The sequence below is a fragment of the Primulina huaijiensis genome, chromosome 10 (genome assembly GCF_012295235.1).
Source record: "Primulina huaijiensis isolate GDHJ02 chromosome 10, ASM1229523v2, whole genome shotgun sequence".
Taxonomy (NCBI): Eukaryota; Viridiplantae; Streptophyta; class Magnoliopsida; order Lamiales; family Gesneriaceae; genus Primulina; species Primulina huaijiensis.
In genome coordinates, this window is record NC_133315.1 from 2,912,586 (window position 1) to 2,938,420 (window position 25,835).

General features: G+C 34.1%; 3 protein-coding genes across 6 annotated transcripts; 2 read left to right on the forward strand and 1 right to left on the reverse strand.

The window, feature by feature from the left end:
* The first annotated feature begins 4,416 nt into the window (after positions 1 to 4,416).
* Positions 4,417 to 5,588, forward strand: LOC140986505 (uncharacterized). Its single transcript, XM_073454780.1, has one exon. It carries the CDS (start codon positions 4,471 to 4,473, stop codon positions 5,398 to 5,400), a length of 930 nt encoding a protein of 309 aa, XP_073310881.1. The 5' UTR covers positions 4,417 to 4,470; the 3' UTR covers positions 5,401 to 5,588.
* Positions 5,589 to 13,369: 7,781 nt separating this feature from the next.
* LOC140986220 (diamine oxidase [copper-containing] 1, peroxisomal-like) lies at positions 13,370 to 21,038 on the reverse strand. 4 transcript variants are annotated; one of them, XM_073454300.1, is made up of 13 exons: positions 20,929 to 21,038; positions 20,591 to 20,820; positions 19,007 to 19,116; positions 18,577 to 18,879; positions 17,494 to 17,606; positions 17,077 to 17,407; positions 16,765 to 16,980; positions 16,437 to 16,673; positions 15,343 to 15,528; positions 14,973 to 15,113; positions 14,474 to 14,742; positions 14,030 to 14,111; positions 13,370 to 13,917 (listed from the first exon to the last, which is right to left on the reverse strand). In XM_073454300.1, exons 2-13 carry the CDS (start codon positions 20,769 to 20,771, stop codon positions 13,783 to 13,785), a joined length of 2,304 nt encoding a protein of 767 aa, XP_073310401.1. In that variant the 5' UTR covers positions 20,772 to 20,820; positions 20,929 to 21,038; the 3' UTR covers positions 13,370 to 13,782. The 4 variants fall into 4 exon arrangements, with proteins under 4 accessions (XP_073310401.1, XP_073310400.1, XP_073310399.1 ...); XM_073454299.1 differs by having other exon boundaries at positions 13,370 to 13,471; positions 13,782 to 13,917; positions 20,591 to 21,013; XM_073454298.1 differs by having other exon boundaries at positions 13,370 to 13,689; positions 13,782 to 13,917; positions 20,591 to 21,013.
* Positions 21,039 to 24,754: 3,716 nt separating this feature from the next.
* LOC140985574 (large ribosomal subunit protein uL15x) lies at positions 24,755 to 25,431 on the forward strand. Its single transcript, XM_073453424.1, has one exon. It carries the CDS (start codon positions 24,819 to 24,821, stop codon positions 25,257 to 25,259), a length of 441 nt encoding a protein of 146 aa, XP_073309525.1. The 5' UTR covers positions 24,755 to 24,818; the 3' UTR covers positions 25,260 to 25,431.
* Positions 25,432 to 25,835: the final 404 nt, after the last annotated feature.

Genomic DNA, 25,835 nt, shown 5'->3' on the forward strand with positions numbered 1-25,835 from the left:
TACCGATTGAGTTGAAAGAGTTGAAAGAACAGTTGGAGGACTTACTNTGTTATTCACGATATATACATGTTGAGTCTTTAGACTCACTAGACTTGATTGTTGTAGGTACTGATGAGGTCGAGACGGAGGGCGTAGACCAGTGAGCGATCTTGTGGCAGCAGTAGTATACCCGAGGACCTCATGTTTTAGTTTATGCATTTTTATTATGTTTAAACTCAGTTTTAATATTATGTTTAAACTCGGTTTTAATATGTTGGATTATTTTTAAGTTGGTATTTGAAACAATANTACGATATCTCAAAAACCGCATTCAGAACCAGGTATGGACATTACGAGTTTATTGTCATGCCTTTCGGTCTTACGAATGCCCCAGCTGTTTTTATGGGATTAATGAACCGTGTGTTTCAAAGGTATTTGGATGATTTTGTTATCATATTCATTGATGATATTTNTTAAACTCGGTTTTAATATGTTGGATTATTTTTAAGTTGGTATTTGAAACAATATTTCCTTCCGCTGTTATTTTAAAGTTGAAATTATTTACATGTTTATTTTGAAGCAAGTTATTTATTTATTTAGAAAAATTTTAATAATTCCGCAAAAATATGAATACGAAATACGGGCCTTTTCAGTTTTTGTCCACCAAAATTCTCTCTGGCACCCTCACAAAAGTTGACCACCTTCCACCACATCACCGTCATGACGTCGTCGTGTAAAGCCACAACGCCGCTGCCATCTCGCCAGATTTATGAAATTCCGACGATCAACTCTCGACGCAAATTTCATTTAGATATCTAATGAGATCTTTACGAATAATTCGATTTTTGATCGTGAACCAGATTCATGAGATTGAAGAAGTTTGTTGATTTTAATACACAGTTCGTAGAGATTTACAAGAAGGATCAACTCCTCTAATCTCGAACTGATTTAAGCGTTCTTAAACGCAAAAGTAAATCAAATCTGAACACCTTATGAATGGTTTAAATCATATGACGACCAAAGAAGTTTTGATTGTCAATACACAAAATTTGTAAACTTCCATTGTTTTTTGGATGCGAAAAAACGATACATCAACAAGGCGTGCATGGTTTGAAACGGAAGAGCTGCGGTGCGAGGAAAAGTGTACGCTGAGTGTGTGTTTGTGTTAAATAATAGGGCGTACGTGCGTGTTCTGTATTTTAAAACAAAGATTACGAGAGGTACAACTTGGAAGGATTATGGTGTGCGAGGGATAAGGGATTCGGAGGCAGGGTCGTGTACACGGGCTGTCCCGACCGTGTGTATGCAGGTGTTGTGCACATGATGTTGATCGACAGCTCGAACTCATCCCCCAGTACTATCGAATGGAAGGGTTGCGGGTCGTCCTCTTCACTTGTGGGGTGTCGTGGACCTGTTGGTGTTTGCAAGAAATTTCAAAGGAAAAAGGTAGCTTTTAGTTGGTGTATAAAGGAGCTTAGGGGAACCTTTTTAGGAAAATTGCAATTTGGGTTTAATTTAAGGAGTACGGTTCTTGGGATTTAATTTTTCTTTGGCAGCATGAGCTTAAATTTTTTAAAAAAATAATGTTTTCTTTTGATTTATGGAGAAGTTATGACTGATTATGAGTTTTGGTACCGACTCTATTGCTAGTGTTACTTTACCACCATTACGGGCTTTGGGTGTTGGCCTTTGGTTGGTGTTGTTATGTTAAATTTGGATATTTGTATGCTTATCGAACAACTATGGCTGATGATTAGAGAAACATTTTTAGCCACATTTTATAAAATTATTGTTGAAGATTTTTAATTGAGGATTTGAGATTGAGGAAGATTTAAGGAAAAATGTTGATCATTTATGCTGATGGATAATGATTTATGTTTGAAGTGAAATTTATTATTTTTATTATATCATTTTTGAAAATATATGTGTACTCGAGGGTTATTTTAATATACAAAATAATTATGTTTAATTATAAAAATTTGAGGTGAGGAAAAATGCTTTTTAGATGTTAATGTTTTGAGAAAAAAACTTTTAATGCATATCTTACTTTTCCCATATGATATTTGTTGTTTCCGAAAGAATTTGATGGGCGTCTTAGGCTCATTAGGTTTCATTGATGCCAAGATGAAAACTGAGTTGATGTTGGATGACAAAGATGGACGGTTCGTGGTAGAGAGTACTTATCCAAGACATTCTAATATTCCGTATTTATGTTTAAGTTCATAAATTTTTACTTATGAAATATTGTTTTTAAGTGAGATTATTTTATGATCCGATGAAGTTGTCAAATTGTGCATTGTTTCGAGGATTTTTATTTTTATTTTTATTTGAGATGAAGACTATGAAGGAGTTTATTTTATGGTGTATGAAGGTATTTTAAATTTTAAAGGTTGTTGAATTATATTTACAAATTTATTTAGCATTCATTGTTGACGGTTTGATAAAAAAAAAAAAAAAATCGTTTTTGTTGTGATGTTTAAGAAGTGCAAAAATATTTTTTTGTAAATCAGATACATTTGACGGAAATAGAACACACATACAACTATGTTAACAAATATTTAAAGACAAAAATTTGTATGAGACTGTCTCACGGGTCGTATTTTGTGAGANTATCAGTTGGCCTAGACCGACATCTGTGCCAGAGATACGCAGTTTTATGGGTTTGGCAGGATATTACCGTCGATTTATTAAGGATTTCTCGAGTATTGCTAAATCTATTACCCAGTTAACACAGAAAAATGCTCCGTTCATTTGGTCATAAGACTGTGAGTCAAGTTTTCTGGAATTGAAGAAACGATTGACCAGTGCCCCGATCCTAACTATCCCCTCAGGTACTGGTGATTTTGTCGTGTACTGTGATGCTTCTCACAGAGGTCTGGGTTGTGTGTTGATGCAGCAAGGGCATGTGATTGCTTATGCCTCGAGACAACTGAAACCGCATGAATCTCGCTACCCAATTCATGACCTTGAATTTGCAGCCATTGTATTTGCTTTGAAGATATGGCGACACTACCTCTACGGTGAGAAATTTGAAATTTATTATGATCATAAAAGTCTGAAATATTTGTTTTCACAGTCTGGGTTGAATATGAGATAGCGAAGATGGCTTGATTTACTTAAAGATTTTGATTGTGAAATCAAATACTTCCCAGGAAAATCGAATGCAGCAGCCGATGCCCTAAGTCGAAAGGTATGTTCTTTGTCCTTATCGACTATAGGTGTTTCAAGTTTGATAGAAGATTGCTGTTTGTCTGGATTAGTATTTGAAAAAGATTGTCAGCCTTTGAGATTATATGCTATTCGAGCTGAACCAGAGCTGATTTTGAAAATTAAAGCGGCTCAGAAAGTTGATCAGAAAGTACAGGAATCGATTGAGATGGTCAGAGCTGGTCATCAGTCAGAGTATCAGGTACGTGATGATGTACTGTACGTGAATAATCGTATTGTTGTGCCGAATGTTTCAGAATTGAGACAACAGATATTGACAGAAGCGCACCGCAGTCGTTTTAGCATTCATCCTGGTGGCAGAAAGATGTACAATGATTTGAAGACACAGTTTTGGTGGAAACAGATGAAATCTGATGTCACAGAGTTTGTGTCAAAGTGTCTGAATTGCCAACAGGTAAAAGCAGAAAGAAAGAAACCAGGAGGTCTACTGCACAGCTCGTCTATTCCTGAATGGAAATGGGATCACATTTTCATGGATTTTGTGACGCAGTTACCGCGATCCTCCCGAGGTTGTGATGTGATTTGGGTCATGATTGACCGATTGACCAAATCAGCATGCTTTATTCCGTATCAGATGACATACAGGTATGACCAGATGGCTGAGATCTATGTCAGAGAAGTGGTCAGATTGCACGGAGTGCCGAAGTTGATTGTATCAGACCGTGATCCTCGGTTCACTTCGCACTTTTGGCAGAGTTTGCAGCAGGCTCTAGGTACGAAGTTACATCTGAGTACCGCATATCATCCACAGACTGACGGACAGTCAGAGCGGACTATCCAGACATTGGAAAATATGCTGAGAGCCGTAGTGCTTGATTAGCACTAGTTGGCAAGATGCATTGCCACTTTGTGAGTTTTCGTACAACAACAGCTATCAGATGAGTATTGAGATGGCACCGTTTGAAGCATTGTACGGCAAGAAATGCAGATCCCCTTTGTATTGGGACAATGTCTCTGAGGTACCTGAGATTGAACCTGATATGATCAGAGATATGACTGAGAAAGTGAAACTGATTCAGAAGAGAATGAAGATTGCTCAAGATAGACAGGCCAAATATGCCAATGCTCGACGGAGGCCGTTGGTATTTGAGGCAGGAGACCGAGTATTCTTGAAGATTTCACCTTTCAGAGGAGTTGTCAGATTTGNTAAACTTAGTCTTTTAAAACAAGTATCCTTTGATTTGATGAGAATCATTTTTGACATAAATCGTTTTGAACACATTTACAATTGGTACGTATGTGTTTTCCTTCGCACAACCGAGCATGAATTTAGCTGGTGCCCGAATATTCCCAAACCCGTTGTCCGCAACACATGGCCGCCGCTACCCCTTCATACTCAAATCCCATCAGTCCAAGTACGACGGCGATGATGGAATCCCTATTGAAGACGTAAAAACTCTCGTCAAGTTCAAGTCCAGGCACAATTACATTCGAGTTCTTCAAGTTTCCAGGACAGCACACCACCCTTTAGCAGGATCCAGGCTTCTCCTTCTCGATGCCCCCGGCAACATCCACAGCATCTATTTCCCTTTCAAATCACTAACTAACGCATACTTCGACGTCTTGGCCACACTGCCTCCGATCATTCCTCCCGGGCCTCTTGCCATATTTGGTTTCGGAGCAGGCTCAGCCGCTAAACCCGTACTTGAAATGTACCCGAAGGCTGTAATCCTCGGGTGGGAGCTGGACCCATCAATAATTTCCGTCGCCAGAGAGTATTTTGGTCTCGAGAAGCTTGAGAAGGAGCACCCCGATCGGCTATATATTCACACGGGAAATGCATTAAACGCCAGTACTAAAGATGGGTTTGCTGGAATTTTCGTTGATCTGTTTACTAAAGGCTGCGTGATCCCCCAGCTCCAAGATGCATCAACATGGGAAAGATTAAAAAGGGTTCTTAAAAAAGGCGGGAGGATAATGGCGAACGTCGGTGGACACTGCGTGGAGCCTGAAGATATCAGAAAAGACGGAGGTGTGATAATGGTGGAAACTCTGAAGGCAATGCACAAAGTGTTTGGAGATGAGCTTTTCGTATTGAATCTTAATGATAGGGAAGATGAGAGTTCGCTTGCTCTTACCGGGAGGTTGCCGGATTCTAATGAATGGAAGAAGGCACTCAAGAAACCCTTGAGATTTTATGCTGATTTGTGGAAAGCATATGCCCCGCTAGAACATCAACTGCCACGGAAATAGATGCAAACAAACTGTTCGTTGATATGCTTCAAACACTCTCAAGGGCCATGATATTAATCTTTTTTCGAGCTATGGTAAATTCTAAATCAAGTAGTTTTATGTTGAAATTCAACAAGAATATTAATAATTAATGGATTATTATATGGGCAAATTGTAAATAAATATCTATAAACCTTAGTTTCATTTAAGTTTTATCCCCTCCTCCTTTGAAAGTTAGTTTAAAAGTTAGTTTAAGTTTCATATTTTATTTAAAATGTCGTAAAATTATCCTTGAGCTTTTTAATCTTAGTATGTGGTGTAGCATATTTTTAAAGGTATATAGTCTAAAGAAATACAGCTACACCGTTTCCAGCCTATATACCTTGATTAAATTTTTATTTTTTTATTTTGATATAAAACTTGACATTTTATAATCTAGTCTTCTCGAGTTTAGATTATATTTTATTTTTTAAAAAAAAATTTACATGTGTGTTATCAACCTTTATTGTAAATTTATTTGCTGTTAAAAATAATGGACATTTTTCTAAAGTCTTTTTTATTGCATAAAATTCATTTTTGTTGATATACAATCGTATTATTTCTGCTTCTGAGAATAGATCACTACAATACATGCATGGTTGTTCCCTTTCTGATGTGAACTTTGTTAAAACTGTTGCCCACTAATGATCACTGGTATTTGTATATAATACCAGATCATATTCATCTTGAGGAATACCCATTTTTTGAAAATTTTAACATATTTTTTTATTTGGCTAAGCCTTTTTTTGTGTTCTTTTGTCCATATAAATTTCGCAGAATTATTTCAAACTCATCGATTTCTATTCCGATGAATTCAATCTTTCTTGTAGCAATGTCTACTTTCTTTTTCAGAAAAGACCGGTCTTTCTTTCTTACGAACTTTAGATAAAATATCTAAGTGTTTGATATGTTCTTCCATATTTTTAGATGTTTTAAAAAAATCACCACTATAGACAAACATGAATTTGAAATAATCACTGAATATATTATTAATCTTTCTTTGAAATATCTGATGTGAATTAAAAAATCACATTGGTAAAACTTCACAAATAAAGTGTCATTGTGGTGTGAAGAAAGCTATGAATTTCTTGTTTTCTTCCTACATCTGAATTTGATAGCATCCGGACTTGCAGTAAAATTTAGAGAATATTTTAGCGTTGTATATACAACTAATCAAATGTTCTCCGGTAGGTATGAAATATCCATCAAAATCCAAGATTTTATTAATTTATTGATAATTAATAACCAACGTGGATATGTTTCTTTTGATCTCACAATGATTTCCTATCAGAAAACATGGACTGTTGTGTGGTGATATTCCTTCTTTGATGAGTCCAAGGTCTAGATGTTACTTGATAATAATCTGCATATCTTTTTGATCAATTATATTCATCGGGATAGTCTTGCATATGACAAATTCATACTCTTTGCTTTCCATGATTTTAAGGCTAGCTTCAAGTTGATTTTTATCCTACCATACCAATGGATCTTCATTGTAATTTTTTTTGATCATTTTCTTGACATCTTCCAGGTATAATTTATATTCAACTCTACATCATTCTGATATATAGATANTATCGTAAAGAAAAGCAACTCAGAACGAAGACCATCCCACTTGAGAAAGTCCAGTGGACTCGTCATGGCATTGAAGAAGCTACTTGGGAGACTGAATCAGATATGCGACAGGAATTCCCAAAGTTATTCCACTGATGTGAGTTTACTATTTTAGTTTCTGGTATTTCTGATTTGATTACTTGTGATATGATTGCTTGAGATTTCGAGGACGAAATCATGTCTCAGAGGGGGAGAATTGTAAGGCACGAGATTATATCACCTTAATCCGAGATTATTTAGTTTACGCATTTTGGAATGATGAATTAGATTCCACGGTTTTTTTTTGTAATTAAGTAGGATTGAAATTGAATTAAAAGATTGAGCGGGGGTCGTTTTGCAAATAGTGAAAAGTTGAGGGACTAAAGTGCAATATTGGATTTGAGTGGACACTTGTCTTGCCATGCTTGTTTGATATATAGAAATTTCACTTTCCGTCAATTGTCCAGAGAAGAAACCGAGAAAGCTTCAGGAGATTTGTCAAGTTTTCTTTCAAGCTTTAAATTGTGATTTTGAGTGATTCATTTATCAGAAGTTAAATCCGGACACAGTACCGTACTCCTCTCGACGAGAGCTACAACTGGACGTAAGTTTTATTGAGTTCTGTTATCATTTGAAATTATTATATTGGAGAAATTATTATTTGACCATTATTATGTGTTCTGGGAATACTAGACATCGTAGAATCGAAGTCAGATCGAAGAACAAGTTGATTTTGGAATTGTTATGATTTTCTGACTTTATCGATTGAAATTGATCAGATTTGGATTATTGATTGATTACAGATTGTAACGGATATGGGTTATGGTTTGTAATTGATATATGTTGCTATTGTATTGACGGGGATATCGGGATTGTGCCGTTATGCCGTTGATTTGAATTAACTTCAGATTGATCAGATTAGGTATTGAATTGTGAATGGAATGTTGATATTGCTATTCTCGATATGTCATTTCAGATTTACAGAGACAGTCTTGAGTTCAGCACTTATATTGCTTCAGACCGAGACTACGAAAGAAAGGTATAAGTCAATGTCGAACCCGGGAGAATGACTCGAGTTAGATATAACTTGAGTTTCCCTAAACCACATACTTATTGTTATTATATGCATTGATTTGANTATAGTCTAAAGAAATACAGCTACACCGTTTCCAGCCTATATACCTTGATTAAATTTTTATTTTTTTATTTTGATATAAAACTTGACATTTTATAATCTAGTCTTCTCGAGTTTAGATTATATTTTATTTTTTAAAAAAAAATTTACATGTGTGTTATCAACCTTTATTGTAAATTTATTTGCTGTTAAAAATAATGGACATTTTTCTAAAGTCTTTTTTATTGCATAAAATTCATTTTTGTTGATATACAATCGTATTATTTCTGCTTCTGAGAATAGATCACTACAATACATGCATGGTTGTTCCCTTTCTGATGTGAACTTTGTTAAAACTGTTGCCCACTAATGATCACTGGTATTTGTATATAATACCAGATCATATTCATCTTGAGGAATACCCATTTTTTGAAAATTTTAACATATTTTTTTATTTGGCTAAGCCTTTTTTTGTGTTCTTTTGTCCATATAAATTTCGCAGAATTATTTCAAACTCATCGATTTCTATTCCGATGAATTCAATCTTTCTTGTAGCAATGTCTACTTTCTTTTTCAGAAAAGACCGGTCTTTCTTTCTTACGAACTTTAGATAAAATATCTAAGTGTTTGATATGTTCTTCCATATTTTTAGATGTTTTAAAAAAATCACCACTATAGACAAACATGAATTTGAAATAATCACTGAATATATTATTAATCTTTCTTTGAAATATCTGATGTGAATTAAAAAATCACATTGGTAAAACTTCACAAATAAAGTGTCATTGTGGTGTGAAGAAAGCTATGAATTTCTTGTTTTCTTCCTACATCTGAATTTGATAGCATCCGGACTTGCAGTAAAATTTAGAGAATATTTTAGCGTTGTATATACAACTAATCAAATGTTCTCCGGTAGGTATGAAATATCCATCAAAATCCAAGATTTTATTAATTTATTGATAATTAATAACCAACGTGGATATGTTTCTTTTGATCTCACAATGATTTCCTATCAGAAAACATGGACTGTTGTGTGGTGATATTCCTTCTTTGATGAGTCCAAGGTCTAGATGTTACTTGATAATAATCTGCATATCTTTTTGATCAATTATATTCATCGGGATAGTCTTGCATATGACAAATTCATACTCTTTGCTTTCCATGATTTTAAGGCTAGCTTCAAGTTGATTTTTATCCTACCATACCAATGGATCTTCATTGTAATTTTTTTTGATCATTTTCTTGACATCTTCCAGGTATAATTTATATTCAACTCTACATCATTCTGATATATAGATATCTTGAGGAACTCTATTTGCATCTGACAAATTCATACTCTTTGCTTTCCTTGATTTTAAGGCTAGCTTCAAGTTGATTTTTATCCTACCAGATCTTCATTGTAATTTTTTTTGATCATTTTCTTGACATCTTTCAGGTATAATTTATATTCAACTCTACATCATTCTGATATATAGATATCTTGAGGAACTCTATTTACTTTATTCGGATGTCCTTATATGCTCTCAATTGGAGCATTGTTTCTCCAAACGGCCTAAAATCCTTTGTTTTTGGGTTCAGAAGTTCTCCTTCATCGTCACGCTTGCTGCGAAACTGGTTGACAATTTTCTATAAAATGCCTCTCTTATTCTCGGGACTATGACTTTGTGTTCACATGGTTTTGTGAATACAAATCTTCTAGTCTCATTTTCTTGTGTGTATGACTTAAACATTTGTAGAAAATTGTTTCATAACAGAATGCCAGCTCTGGATCATGAAAATAAATCGGTGATGTTTTTACTTTGTACCAATGTGTTTGTCCAGCACCTCCGATTAATATTTCTGTCATATTAATTCCTTTACATAAGATCAAGATTTTTTTGGAGAAATCTCTCCAACAATCTCAGGTAATTCTTCTTCCAAATCTATTGGAAAAACTCATCTTTTTGTTGTACAAATTCCAACTCCCGAATCAATATAAGCAACAAAATATTAAGCCTTATATTGTTCACATAACATCTCTACTGGGATGCATATCGAGAATGGGCTTGTGCTCTTTAGATTTTCCACATCCTATCATTTGTGATGAACTCTATTCCATTTTCTAGACGTTTTCAAGGTTTGAGTTCTTCGAGAAACTCTAACCTAAGAACCAGTCGATCTGGTTCTTTTCCTTAAATTCCACTGTTATGAACTTCCAGTTCTCCGATGTTTATCATTTTTTGTTAAGTTCCTATCATTGGTTGTTCCAATTAGTATATAGTATTACAAGAAAATTGATTTCTTTGACTTGTAATATCAAACACTATTTTGACTTCCCTCCATCCTTTCCGACATTTGAGCTTTCCTACTGTTGAAAAACTTTTTTTTACCGGTTGAAATTCCTGAACATGTGTTTTTCTCCATATGTAGCTTGTGATATTATCTACTTGAAAAGATAGTCTTCTTGGTTCCAATCTAAAACTTTGATTCCTTTGTAGAATCGGTTTGTCTTGGATTTGGATATTTGTTTCTTGTAATAAAAAAACTCGATTCTTTCTGGATAAATTGCTTGAAAATATTTTCCAAATATTTGTGGTATTTTAATACACTCATTTCTAATTAAAAATTCTGAATGATTTGTATTAGATAGAGCATATGAAATTTGATAGGTGATAGAATATGATCTATTGCCCTCTTTGATTTGCATTTTTCTTTGAAGTTTTGATGCAATGTCAAAGCTCAACTGAAGTCTCGATCTACTAGATTTACATGATTATTCTTGGATAAATTACTCTTACAATTTTTCCTTAACACAGATTTTTTCTGATATAGTTCCCAGTATTGAATCTTGAAGGTTAGCCATTCGTTTATCGCATATAAAAATATCAATAGGTGAATATATTCTTTTTTTAAAAGTAGTTTTTTTTCATAATCCGGTTAGCTCCGATATGAATCCAGGACATGATTTATGCTACTTCTATCTTGAATTTTTGTATTTCCTTATTAATTTCTTCATAAGTATTAATTTCTTCATCTGGTTTCCCGTAAGTTCTATTGGATTTTCATTTCCCTTCTGGCACTTTTTAAATTAGATGATGCTTTTGGTTTCTTAGGCCAACATTTCCTAATAACTTTTCTATTTGTCCTGCTTAGAATCCTTGATATCTCTGTAGGCTAAGATTTTCCCTCATGATCTTCTGGACCATGTTATAAGATAATGTTGTCTGGCTAAAGAAACCAAGCAATTCTTCATGTGTTCCGTGTCGAAACACTTCTTCTTGAGTCAGATTCTGATTTTGTTCCATCATATTCTTCCTGACTCAAAACTTCTTCTTCTTCATATATACTTTTGTTTGAGTTAATATCCTCAAACTCTTATACTTGAACAATATATTGGTAATAAAATTATTCTTCAATATATGTGGTTGGGTAGAAGCATTTTATTCTTCTTCTATCATTTTCTATACAATTGGTCGAAATTGGAGTACGTTTATTAATATCTCTTAATCATTTATAATTCTTTTGTAATGCTGCCATATGACATCATTCTGTCAATTTTCATTTGAGAAAACAGGCTCTTCATATCAAAATATCTGGATTGTCAGGGACATATTCCCTAGTTAGCATTTCTCTAGAGGGACATGGCATTTTAGCAAAAAAAAGTTGCATCACTATGTTATCTTCGACCTCTAAATTCCATATATATTTAGTGAATAACATAATATATTAATCCACTAAACATATGTCATATAATTCATGACTATACAGAGCTTGAGTATATTTCTTTTTTTTCTCTGTATATTGACTGTTAAAATACTCTATACCCCTATAAATTGTTCTTTAAATAAGGCAACTTTTAATCTTGCTATCTCACTGATAGATTCTCTGGTTAGGACTGACTCTTTGGTTTCTACCGAAGTCATGTCTCATGCAATCATTTCTAAAAGTTTAATGAATAATTCTATCTTGAAATCAAGTGTTCCTGGTGCGATTCTCATAGTCAATGTCCAATCATCTATAAGATATTATCTATTTTTGAAACCCAGTTTAAGGTTAAGCATAACCCCATAAAGATGTATATGTTATAAAAACATATTTCTCATAGGGTGTTTGCTACAAGAGAATTTGATTTCTCCTTGACTTACTTTCCACTGGGTATACTTCTCCAACATGAAACTCCGTTTGGTGTCCTCTCATATTTTTATTATGAGATCACACACTTTCCCTTGGTGATTCATACGAAGATGGTCAGGTTATTGTGAACGGTTCACCCTCAGTTATGTTTATCTTCATAACTACGACCTTGAGATTTGCAAAAGATTTTGCAAGGTTTTGGAGATCATCGAAACCAATTCTTTCCAAAGTTGTCATCAAATTAATTTCTTTTCTGAGACATTTTAATTAGATTGGTCATTTTTCTTCGTCGGTTAAAGGTTTTGGCATTACCTTGGTCGTCCCTCTTTGAGGTATAAGGGTTCAGTACCTGATAACCTTCGTATCAAAGTCGTTTTGCTAGAACTCGTTTGTTCTAAAGTTTGGATTCTTGTTTTAATATCATTTATTGTTACAAGAATTTATTCTTGTTTTTCAGTGTTTTTTTTTTCACATTTTGTGGTACATAATATAATATATTGTCATAATTTTGTATCGTTTTTTGGATTTCTCTAAGATCTCTAGAGAATTTAGATGAATCTGGTACTATTTATAGCAACTTATTAGACTGAATCATAATTTTACCTTTTGTTTCTGATAAGTTACACTTTGCTCCTGATATTTAATATTGGTTAGATCTATCTTGTTTCAAATATTCTAAAGTATTGCAATAAATCTTGAAAATAATTAATATCGAACATTTGTTCGGATCCATATTATTTGAGAAAATATCCTCCTCAAACATTTAATTGCTCAATAATAATAATTTTGTATGTTTGAAATAATTTTAACTAGATTGTGATATCATTTCTGGCTCAGTTATAAAATCAAAAATATTTTTTTTATTACTTTTTAAAAATTGAAGAGTTCAATCTAATATAGGTCGTGGATTTTAGGTCGTATAGAGTAAATTTGAAGTTGACTTAAATTGAAGATTTTTCCTAACTTACTCTTATTCTATTCCTTTCGCTCAATTTTTCAAAATTCTTAGTGGCTATCCATAATAAGTTCCAAAATATTTATTTAACCCATTAGCCTATAACATTAAATTTAGCTTGTATATTTAATCAACCACACTACATAACTAACTCAAAGAAGTTCATCGGAGACATGTCGGAATGAAGCATAATTCCACAAGTTACAACAGATGACCAAGGGGATCACCGAATATGCATAAGTCTCAACTCTAAAGTATAATTTTCGCTATCCGGATTCCTGGATCACTGAGTGTATCACAGTGTAAGGCTAGAATCAACCATTTTTAGTGAATGCAAAGTTATATGGAGTACTTGAACTCAATTCGCATGACATATACATAACATGGAAGCTGCCTGGACCAAAATCAAATCCATTATCTGCTGACACGCCAAGATTTTAGTTCATATCTGCTGCTCCAAATACATTTCGATCTCTTATTCGGTCTTTTTTACATTCTTTATAAAAAAAATTCATGAGAATCCAAATTTTGCAACGAAAGATCATAAATTGAATCCACAGTAAAGCAACTGAGAATTGTTCATATCACCTCAAAGCTTTGCAATTAGACCTGATGATATTGACTTGGCAACACCATTTTCTTTCACCTCATTCTCTTTCACATCCATACTGCAAGGACTGGGAGGCACATCAATTGCGGGGGATGTGTTGAAGAATCCATGCGGCTGCATCCATGAGCGACCAGAAGTTGTCAGAAAATGTCAAGAAAAATAAAATAGATACTGAAAAGGACACAAGTACTGCAACCAACCGGGAAATATTAAGCTGTTGGCATACCTGAAGTACAAAACCAATGTGTTCCACAGGCATGACAGGCCAGTCTTCCAATCGTGGAACATGCGTGATTCCAAAAACATACCTGCATTCTCAAAGTATGTGAAAAAGGGGCAATATCGAACGTGATCATAATAAATCTGGAATAATGTCGATTAATGAGCATTTATTGAATTCAAAAGTCGAGATTCTAGAAAAAAACATGACTGGTTCCGTGATAAAACAGTTTAAGCTCAGCAAGGTGGAGATCAGGTTTGATATTCAGCAAACAGTACAACTGCTATCATTCAGAGGTGGAAGTTACAATATACACGGCAGTAACGTGAGTAAAAGAAAGCTGATTCAAAGGCTTCCAGGTAATGTTTCAGCAAAAATGCATAGTATAATTGAGGAGTCCTGTCACGTTAGTAAAAGAATGAAGAATTCAAAGTTATAACGAAAACTAACCATAGAACAATATCCATTTCTTCCAGAGACCGGTTTTGTTTCACCCAAGTAGCTAATCCCTCTCCAACACGAGGATTCTGGTTAGGAAATTCTCCTCCAGGAAAATCTTCACCACGCGCATATGGTGTAACCCATAGGTGATGCTTCAAAAATGCAGCTCTTCTCAGAAACATAGCCTCAGTACCAGCCAAAGGCAAACAATTTGAACCAGGTACCAATTTGTAGCCAGTCAGCTGTCCATTCCGATTGACGGCTCTTGTGTTCCTTACCTACGATATTAAAAAGAATTGCAGACCGATAATTACGCAGATAGATGATAAATATAAATTAAAAAAATTTTATTGGGAAAGACTAAAGCTTCAGCCTTGCAATAAGACAATCAATCACAGAAAGTTCCAGCAAAATAATTTTAGATGGACAAAATTTGATTACCACAGAGAAAGTGGCACAAAATAGTACTAAAATTGTTCAAACAAAGGAGCAGGATTAGAGTGCTTACAATCCAGTGACGGGCAGACAATGGATTACACTCTCGCATGGCTTCTAATTCAGATCTAAGTAAAGTTTCCTCAGCATAGAACGCATTATTGTGAACATTCTCCTTACCAGGTTCTTCAACTTTGACATTCACTTCAACAACCTAAACAAAAATAGGGACAGTAACAGAATAAAAATAAATAAAAGATCAATCATTTGGTCTTGAAATAGAGTATCTCAATTCCTATAATTTATCATGCTACAAGTATAAAATTTACAATAGGATTTAAATGCTCAAGAAGGTGTACAGTTCAAGGGGACTGAGCACCAATGAGATATGAAGACACACACTAAAGTTAAAAAAAATGGTTTGCTAACATAGGATTAAATACCTGATTCTGCATTTCTCCAGGCCTACAATCAACTGCCATATCCATACGAGCAACAAAAAAGTGTTGATGAACAGGAGCATATAACCCTGGTGCAATTGTTGTGCCATATTTTCTGGATTCTCCGGGTTGCAATGCTCCTAAACTAAGAATTCCAGTAAGTTTAACTTCTGCTTCGATTTTCCCATCCTGCAATCAGTAATTTGAAATGTTGTCTTCAACGGCAGGAATCTAAAATCAAGATCCTTTGATTAGGTATACTGGTTACAACTGTAAGAGTGCACATGGATTGACGGATTTGAAGCATTTGATTGTTTGGATAAATTTATGTTGAATTCACTCATTTGTTTGATTATGATGATGTAATTGTACTTACGAAGAATTTGAAATACACCTAAGATGATTGTCATTTCAAGTCAATTATTCAAATCTTTCCATCCAAGAGCAAACCAACATAAAGCTCGTTTGAAGAGGACTACTTGTACTAGGTTTATAAATTTAAGAAAAAACAGTAATGGGTTCATTAAATTCGTGTTACATTGAAACAAGCTTCAAAATTCACTTAACGCTTGTGTCATCAAAGACCTATGTCGCATGGATATGTGTACGGGTATCATATTGAATAAGAATGGATACGGATATGGGTGTCATATCGAATAAGATACTGATACGGCGATACGACAAATTTTGAAAATATAAAACACAGTACGCCAAGGATACGACAATTATTAAAATATATATATATATAATATATACAACACATAGGAGTGATGTAAGGAGAAAAAGCAAAAAAAAACGTATCCCCGCCGTGTCTATGACGTATCTTATCTGTGTTCAAGACGTATCCGACTGGTCAAACGTATAAAAAGTCAACGACACAGATTTTGCCGTATCCGATACACGTATCGGAGCGTTGTATCCATGTCGGATACTTCAGGAAAAAAAATAGGAGTATCTATGCCACATAGGTAAAGACCAAACTAGGTTTATAGGGTACCATACCATAAACTTGAAATTGAGACATTCCACCTTGCTTTTTCGGCCATCTCACAGAACAATTTAACCAAGTAAACTTTGTGGTGCATGTGATCACTTGCCTGATAAAAGTGCCAGTAGAATCCATATTCATAATTAGCAACCGTGCACATGAAAGAAACTGTGAGACGCCTTGATCTTCGAATCTCTGCAAGCCCAGTTCTCCAATCTTGATGCTTCCATAAAATTCCATGATCTTCTTCATGCAAACACACACAGTTTTCAATTGTTTCGACACCTCCAGTAAAATTCGTGAAATGAGCGTCGAAATATTTTATAAATCCCAAACAGTCACATCCCTGAAACGAAGAATTTCATGACGAGGTTCATGCACAATGAACTAAAATTTAAGAGCAGAAGAAGATCAATCATGGAAAAGGAGGGGAAAACCTTCTTTAGAGAATGAGCATTCTTCCCAAGCCCATCTTCCCCACCATCAAATGCGTTCTTTCTGTAATGTGGATCATTGGGATCCCCATAGGGCACAACCATCTCCACAAAGCTTAACCTGTGAGCTATAGGTCTACGACCCCGGCTGCCATCAACATAGGCAACAGAATAAATAATCAAACCCTCCCTTGGAGTGAAACCAACCCGGAAATTCCACTGCCAACCAGAATTTCAACAATAATCATGCCTAGGTTACATGTGAGAATCATTAGAATAACCTGGATCTAAAACAGAGAGAAGAAAAGTAAATACCTTCTGCCACTCCACATAATGTCCCCTAATTCTAAAGCTTGGCCCTTCAGGCTGCACAATTTGAAGGGCCTTGACATCACTTCTATCTACCCCTCCTCTTGTTTCACCAGGAGTGAAGTTCCTGAGTGGGTCAGGGAGAGGCAAGGGAACAAGCTTACGATCTTCAAACTCTATCACAACCATATTTTGCATGTCAACACACACATGAATTTCTTCAACTGGCCGAGCATATCCATTTTCCATTGGACAATCGCTCTCTGTCCTGCAAAATATAAGTGGTTTCGCAAGTCTACGAGTAGGAGCATCAGCTTCACCGTAGTAGCCAGTACACCTTAAATATGTTTTGAACATGAATAAGACTGGTATCATATGTGTATTTAATGTTGAAGCATAAATATTTATTTATATCATCCTAACCAATTATCAACCATGACTAGATCCATATCATCAATACCCCTCTTCTTCATTGCCTCTATAAACGGAGGGTAATCTTTGACAACAGCTTCACATTCAGCGTATTCTGCAGCATCCTAAGATTGAGAAAAAGATCCAATAAATTAGACATTGAATCCGTGCATAACAGACTATAATTGTCATTTTCATGATCAAAAACAAATTAGAATGATGGCAACCCACGCCTCAGACAAGAAAATAAAAAACATAAATCTAAGCAATTAACAAGAGCACCAGCTTATGATACCAAAAACATTTACAGAGTGCTTTAGATCTTCTGGTATAATATCAACAGCAAACATTGTTCTTTCATCATATTTACCAAAGAGTCAATGTCAAAACTTTATGACCAGGCTGGGCAAAAACTGGAACATGACAGAATACAAATACTGTTCTCATCAGTCATGATCTCACTTCAATGGAAAACCCAGTAGAAATTACAAGGAACCATACTAAACTAACAGGCGTGTTCTTTAACAGCTGTTTAAGTGGATAAAGTTTATAACAACAACTACAAGCAGAACATATGAATCAAGCTGGTGAGGTGGTCCCATGCATCAGCATAACTAGCAGTACAAACAGTTAGCCAAAATGACAAAGGCTTGCACGTGCTTAATATATGCCAAATTCCAGTGTGTGCCCATGTGTTCTAGCCATGACTAAAAATAACTGACATTTTACGTGGCATTTGATGCATGATTCAGGAAGTGAAAAGATTCATATAATTACTACCGTGATATATGGGAAGCAGCAGACAAATTAAAAACATATATCCAAAAATCCAGAACTATAAACCCAAAACAGAGAAAAACAATTGGAATACAATAGGAGATTCAAAAAGTGTGCCATTTGCAGTTGACCAGTGATACCACATACCATATAAAACATTCAGAACTAAAAGACCACTTGTTTTTTTACCAGTTGTATCAGAATGATTGATGGGATTAATTAAATTTGTCAAGAATGCATGTATGAATTGCAAAATACTGGGTAAAACCAAGCAACAAACACAATTAACTAACAAAAGTATCAGTCATTGTGACATACCAAAGGTGGCTGAACATCAGGAATAACGGTAGAGGAAATTACTTTTCCCCTATGATGTCCACCTCGAGTTGTTGCATGAACTTCAACCAGCTCAACAATCCATACACTAGTCTCATTAGACTTTTTACTGTAAACAACTAGTCTGGCTTGTCTTGGTGGGAGTTTGATATGAACATGGCCTCCTTTGGTTCTGGGCAATAATGATGGTTGAAAAGGGGGGAAAAAATAAGCATCTGCCAGTGCCACTACATGTTTATCAGGTTCCAACAAAACCGCTTCAATAAATCTCATGCTATCCCTGACCTGAAGCAAGAGATAAATCCAGTAAGGTGACCACATAAACAAGTGTCCACACAGCTTAGAGCGACTGCAGACGCATCATAATTTATAGCACGAGTCGGGGGAAGGAAAGTCAAGAGTGAGTTTAAACCGCTGGAGTGGCTCCAGCTGCTCTGACAGTAGCCACTGCCACAAAGATTTCAGCAGGAGATAAAGGTTCCAAAGGATGTTTGGTTTGGACCCTTGTCAGTGTCTGAATCCCTGAATAACCGTCATGCCAATTAAAATAAGGCATCAATCAACAAAAAAATCTTCTGCAAATTAAGTAAAAAGTATTTAACATAGATGAAACATCTATCCTATTCTTCAAGTGACCGAACCAAAATATTGTTCATCTGGAGATGAGTCCTAAAAAATTCTCTGCCCACAGACAAGAGTAAAGTGACTGGTAAATGGAATGAGACAAAATCATTCATGTTCACTAGATTATTCCATGAAAAATAACTAATACAACAACATACAGAACCAGATACACTAAACTAAATGTCAGGTCCCAACAGAAAACACAATATCATGGCATAAAATTAGATGGATTGATCGAAAATATTAATAAATGTCAGCCACGGATAAAACCTTAGTGCTAGATAAACAAGCAATCCCTGCAAAAACATGGTATAAATTAGAGAATTGGATGTATATAAATTCAAATTGAAACCTACAAAAGGATTTTTACGACAGCTTACTTATAAAATGCACGGCCAACTTGTGCATCCATGGCTTCATGGACACTAAAGCGATTCTGTTTCTACAGAATTATTGCTGGTATAGTTGTAATAAAATAGTGACCATTAAAAGAAAGGGGGAAATAGTAGGAGATTGAGCTCCTTCGACGTCAAAGTACCATGATTATTGTGTAGCAAACGTGTCATGCATGTTATGCAGAATATCTTGAATTAGAAACAACCAAAATCTAATAAATCTTGAGAATTAGTCATCTATAGGAGGTGACAGAGTTGTTGCCTTGAAACGATCCACCAAACACAATGCTACTATGTTGATATCTGGGATTGGATAACCTAAAAGCATGTTTCGAGGCATTTAAGAACTTCCATATTTAAAGTGTTGTTGCTTTAGAATTTTCAAAAACATCAAACACATCAGTTGTTCAATGGACCACCAAGCAAGTACCCGACCAACGGAAATCGATTATAAGCTACACTCATCTAGCCATGTCCCTTAAAATTTAAAAGTTAGTGTGATTACTGCTGCAGATGGGGTGATTTTTCTGAACAAGTCACTTTTCTTCTTCTTTTTTTTCCTTCTGTTTTTCTTCGTAAATTGAAGATGATGAGTTTTTATTTAAAAATAATAATTGTTACTTGTAAGTACAATAAAATCAACTTGATATTGTACCTCGCACATGTAAGCCATATTCAGTTGTCCGTAACAAAAAAGAGAAGGAAAAGAACGAACAATGAAATAGTCGGTAGTATACAGGGATAAACAATACAGTAGAGACGTGGGCACAATGTGATCAAGCATTCCAACTGAAGGATAAACGAGATTTCAAGTTACAGACAAAAATCAAGATCTTAAACAAGTTTACAGCTCATGCACACAATTCGACAGGAACACAGCAAGTGTACAACACACATATTAAAGAATAAATCTTTTTAAACATCNAGCAGCATAGTGATGACTATGACAAAACAAGGAAAAAGAAAAAATGAACAACCTTTATTGGGGGCGTTAGAAGAAGGCTCGGTTCTGATTAAGGACGTCATATTCTTTCTCTGCTGATCTTCTGTCCAATCAGCGACGGCAGAACTAGACACCGCCTCGCGGCGGATGACGACGGCGGCCGATTCTCCTGCGTCTGTTGCCGTCGACGCCGTCTTTTTCGAAGCTGAGGCCATTGTAACCGGCTCGCAATCACCACTGATCCACCGTACTGTGAGTAGCAATCTACTGACATACAGCAAATCACTCAAAATCTTGACACCACCACCACCAACAGCAATAGATACAGATCATGAACTGAACAGAAGGCAATAGCTTCGAAATCTTCACTACCTGTGGCCCGAAATGGATTTATACCGACCAAGATTGATTGACTTGGTGATAGCATTTCCTTCTAATTAATTTTTTGTATTTCTTAAACTAAAAATATATATTTATTTTTAACTTTCAATGGTGGGAAAATGGTTAATATAAAACAAGTGCGGAGTTGGTGAGCCGTACGAGCATTTAAATTACAAATGCCCCCCTCATTTTGTCATGTTTCCCATTTGAAGCCCTACAACTCCGCACTTGTTTTATATTAACCATTTTGCCACCATTAATAAAAGTTAAAATATATATATATATAAAATTTTTGTCATATTTGAAAAATGCTCGTTAAAAATTTGTTATAAAGTGCAAATATTTATTGTTATTAATATATTTATCTAACACATTAGATATTTAAAAAATAATAAACAATAAATACGTAATTAAATATGAAATCTTTTAAATTTTGTTTTTAAAATTCAAACTTGAATTTGATATCGTAGAAAATATAAATTACATTTAAGTGTTTATGTTGGTTATNATATCGTAGAAAATATAAATTACATTTAAGTGTTTATGTTGGTTATATCATTTAAATTAGTTTCAATTATGATTTTGAATTTTGTATTATATATTTAATTCTCAAAACTCTATCATTTTATTTAATATTATATTTTTCAAATTTTTAAAAAATATGTCGTCGTGAATTTCGGTATATCGACTATTGTAAATTGCTTTTATTATTATTATTATTATTATTATTATTATTATTATTATTATTATTATATATCTTATTTATAACTTCAATATAAATATTTTTTAAAATGTTATAAAAAATAATTAAAATTTTTAAACAAAATTTATTCATATTATAAATGTTAAAAAATTATTTTTTGAAAAATATTTATTTATTGTTTAAAATTTCGATAGACAAAATAATACATGATTTTTTTTATTTTTTATTAACAACAATTTCTCTAAATCAAGATAAAAAAATTTTCAATTTAACGACAGAAAAAATGTTATCTACTTTTAAGAATTATCTCAAATTATTAAAAAATTATATAATAGTAATCAAAATTTAAATATATATTATTATATTATATCAATAATTTTAATAATTATTAAAAATTTATATAATAGTAATCAAAATTTAAATAAATATTATTCAAATAATAATACTTGTTAATTTTAATAATTAATTATATAAAATGATAGTCAGGACATGAAATACGATAAATGGCGACGGATGCTTATCTTTACGGATAAAATAACGACAGAACGACACAGGTTGTTTCAAATTGATTTTCTTTAATTTAAATAGATTTATGCCAAGTTGCCAATATTGCTTTATATTTATTGTCATGAATGGCCATGACGGAGTCACATGATTATATACTCGGACATAATTTTGGAATAATATGATATTAGTTCGGGTAGATACTAGATCAATTTAAAATAATAAAAGATTATAGAATTTAAAATTTTAGTTCGAGCTGAGCTATATTTCTGATTCCGTCACTAACGAAGGGTAGGTATACTTAGTGATATTATAGTCCACACTAAATTCATTTGGATTTTGGATGCATCTACAATATACCACTTGCACAAATATGGACGGGTTTTACTAATTCTAATCGATATATATAATTCCACTCACATTAATATCTAAGTTGTCTATGCTTCATTAGATCATCTGGATTTCACATATTTTAATAGAAAGTTGTACCATACAAATTGTGAATTTTAAAAATTAAAATTTGATCATATCATATATAGAGAAAAACTCGAGATATTTATCTATGAAGATTATATGCCATATCAGTTATAACTAAGCATGTTTAAGTGTTCCGATTCGGTTCCGATTCCGAATAGAACCATTTGAAAACCGGTTCGATTCCAGTTCCAAGGTTTTTGTTAAAAACCCCATACCAATGCGGACCAGAAGTCCAACTTGGTATCATCGGACCGGTTCCGGTCCGGTTGCGACCCCATGTGTTGTGAAACAAGGCTTGTAGCGCACCCGTTCTTGATTATGGCTCACCCGTGCTCCATGTCTTGAAAGTGGGTTGTCCGATCATGCTATTAAAGAATGTTGCACCTAAACTCGGTCTATGCAATGGAACGAGATTAATAAGTCACAATTTAAACAGAAACTTCGTAGATGTTGAGATTATAACAGGTTCTCATGAAAGGTACAAGATATTTTCTTCATCGAATGCCTTTGAAAAGTCAAGAAAATTATGGACTTTCATTTAAGTTTACACAAAGACAGTTCCCTATACGATTAAGCTTTGCTCTCATGATAAACAAGGCACAAAGGCAAACAATAATGAATGTCGTATTTTTCTGTGTAATCATGTGTCTAGCCGTGATCAAGCTATATGTAACCCTTTCAAAAAGACTTTCTCAACTAAGTACGAAAATTTTGATAAAAGATGGAAAGTTACATAATCAATCCTATATATATAAAATGTTGTATACAAAGATGTATTGCTACCACATATATTATAATTTTAAAAAATGTACGGATACTTTGCATTTCTTTTTTTATATTGAAAATAATATTTTTATACAATTATTCATACAGCTCGTGTACCTTATTTGATTTTGGACGATTGATTCTAAGAATTGTGCGGAAGCAAAAGAATCATATGTAAGAAAATTCGTTATACATTATGTGTTTTCATATAATCTACAAAAATAATTAGAACGCGATTTTAAGTTTTTATAGTTCGAAGACGGATGGTTGGATTGAAGGATGATATTTAACAAAAGTACGATAACATATATTGTTTGAATTAAAGTTGATTCAAAATGATCGAATCCGATTTGGAGGATTTGGATAAATTAAGTGGTTCAATTTTTAACATTAGATCAAATTTGTTTCTATATTATGTTTCTGGTCAATTCTTTAATTTGACAAAAATTGAATGCTAAGGTTGTTGCATTTATTTTGAGATAATTTTTTTTTTATAATCTATTCAATATGCGTTGTGTATATATATTTTTTTAAGCAAAAACTTGTATGGAACGGTCTCACGGGTCGTATTTTGTGAGACAGATATCTTATTTGGGTCATCCATGAAAAAGTATTACTTTTTATGCTGAGAGTATTATTTTTTATTGTGAATATCGGTATGGTTGACCCGTCTCACAGATAAAGATTCGTGAGACCGTCTCACAAGAGACCTATTCATCACAATTTTAGTTTCTGAACGAATGTCATTATAAAAAACATGAGTAGATATCTTGTGATACGGTCTCACAAATATTTATCTGTGAGATATATCAACCCTATCGATATTCACAATAAAAAGTAATCTTCTTAGCGTAAAAAAGTAATACTTTTTCATGAATGACTCAAATAAGATATTTGTCTCACAAAATACGACCTATAAGATCGTCTCACACAAATTTTTGCCAACAAACAATTATTATATGATAAAAGATATATATTTTTTTAATCTCTCATTGATTATTTAAGATATCATAAAGTAACCAAATATTTCAAAAATAAAAATGTATAACACACATATCATACATAATATTCGTTCATTATGTAAATTAATTTATTTATTTACGAGTTACGTTACATACATGCAACATGTTTGCGTCTTTTATTCGCGATACGTATAACACTTGTGTCTCGATAGCTAGTAATTGATAAAAGAAAAGAAAAGAGCTCAATCAAAGGTTTATTAGAGAACACAAACATTAGATGTTGGTAAATGATGTGAAATAATGAAATTATTTAATATAAAAGAGGCTGAACTAATATAATGAATAATTCAAGGGGTTAATTGAAATTAACTCTGAGATATAAGCACCCCGAAACCCTACGCTTTACGCTTTCATTTCAGTACTTGAGCCGCCGGCGTCCTCCTGCCTCTTCCCCCAAATCCTCCGCCGCAATGACGACCCGATTCAAGAAGAACCGCAAGAAGCGCGGCCACGTGAGTGCAGGTCATGGACGTATCGGAAAACACAGGAAGCATCCTGGAGGCCGCGGTAATGCCGGTGGCATGCACCACCACCGTATCCTCTTCGATAAGTATCACCCTGGGTACTTCGGGAAGGTCGGTATGCGCTATTTCCACAAACTCCGGAACAAATTCTTCTGCCCTACCGTCAACGTCGACAGGATCTGGTCGATGGTGCCGCAAGATGTGAAGGAAAAAGCGTCCAAGGATAAGGTTCCGATGGTCGACGTGACGCAGTTTGGGTATTTTAAGGTTTTGGGTAAGGGGTCGTTGCCCTCTGATAAACCTTTTGTCGTGAAGGCGAAACTTGTGTCAAAGAATGCTGAGAAGAAGATTAAGGAAGCCGGTGGCGCTGTTGTGCTCACTGCTTGATTGGGCTTTTGGTGATTTTTTTTTTCTATCCTTTTGTTATCATCACTTGGTTTTGGCATAGACTTGGCAGTGTTTTTACTTGAAGCATATCTAATTGGAGCTGCTCTTTTTTTAGTATGAATTTTTTGTTTTGGGACTTTTATATGCTATCAAAAATTGCATTTTTATGAGTTTTTTGTGGTTAATGGTTTGATGGTTTGTATGATGTTTGCAGTTAGTCATTAAAATAAGTTGTTTTTTAGATTTCTTGCATTATCTTTTTTTTTTTGCTATTGATGATGTTTGTACTTGTGCTGGTTTGGTGCCATGTGGTTAATCTTTTGAACTCTGCATTGCTTAAAAAATGTATTCAAAATCTGAATTGAAGCACTATTATTAGAAGCTCTGTCCTCACTAAGATGCATAGAAATAGAAGAGCTTAGCACAAAAGGCAAAGTTGAGGGCAAGGTGCTGTTCCGTTTGGGTTAAACAGGTATTCATTAATTAGTGTGAAGGGATGACTATTATCTTGCATTTTATGTTGGTTCATTATTTGGCTGTCATTTGGTTTTGAAGAGACAATAGTGTTCAAATTTT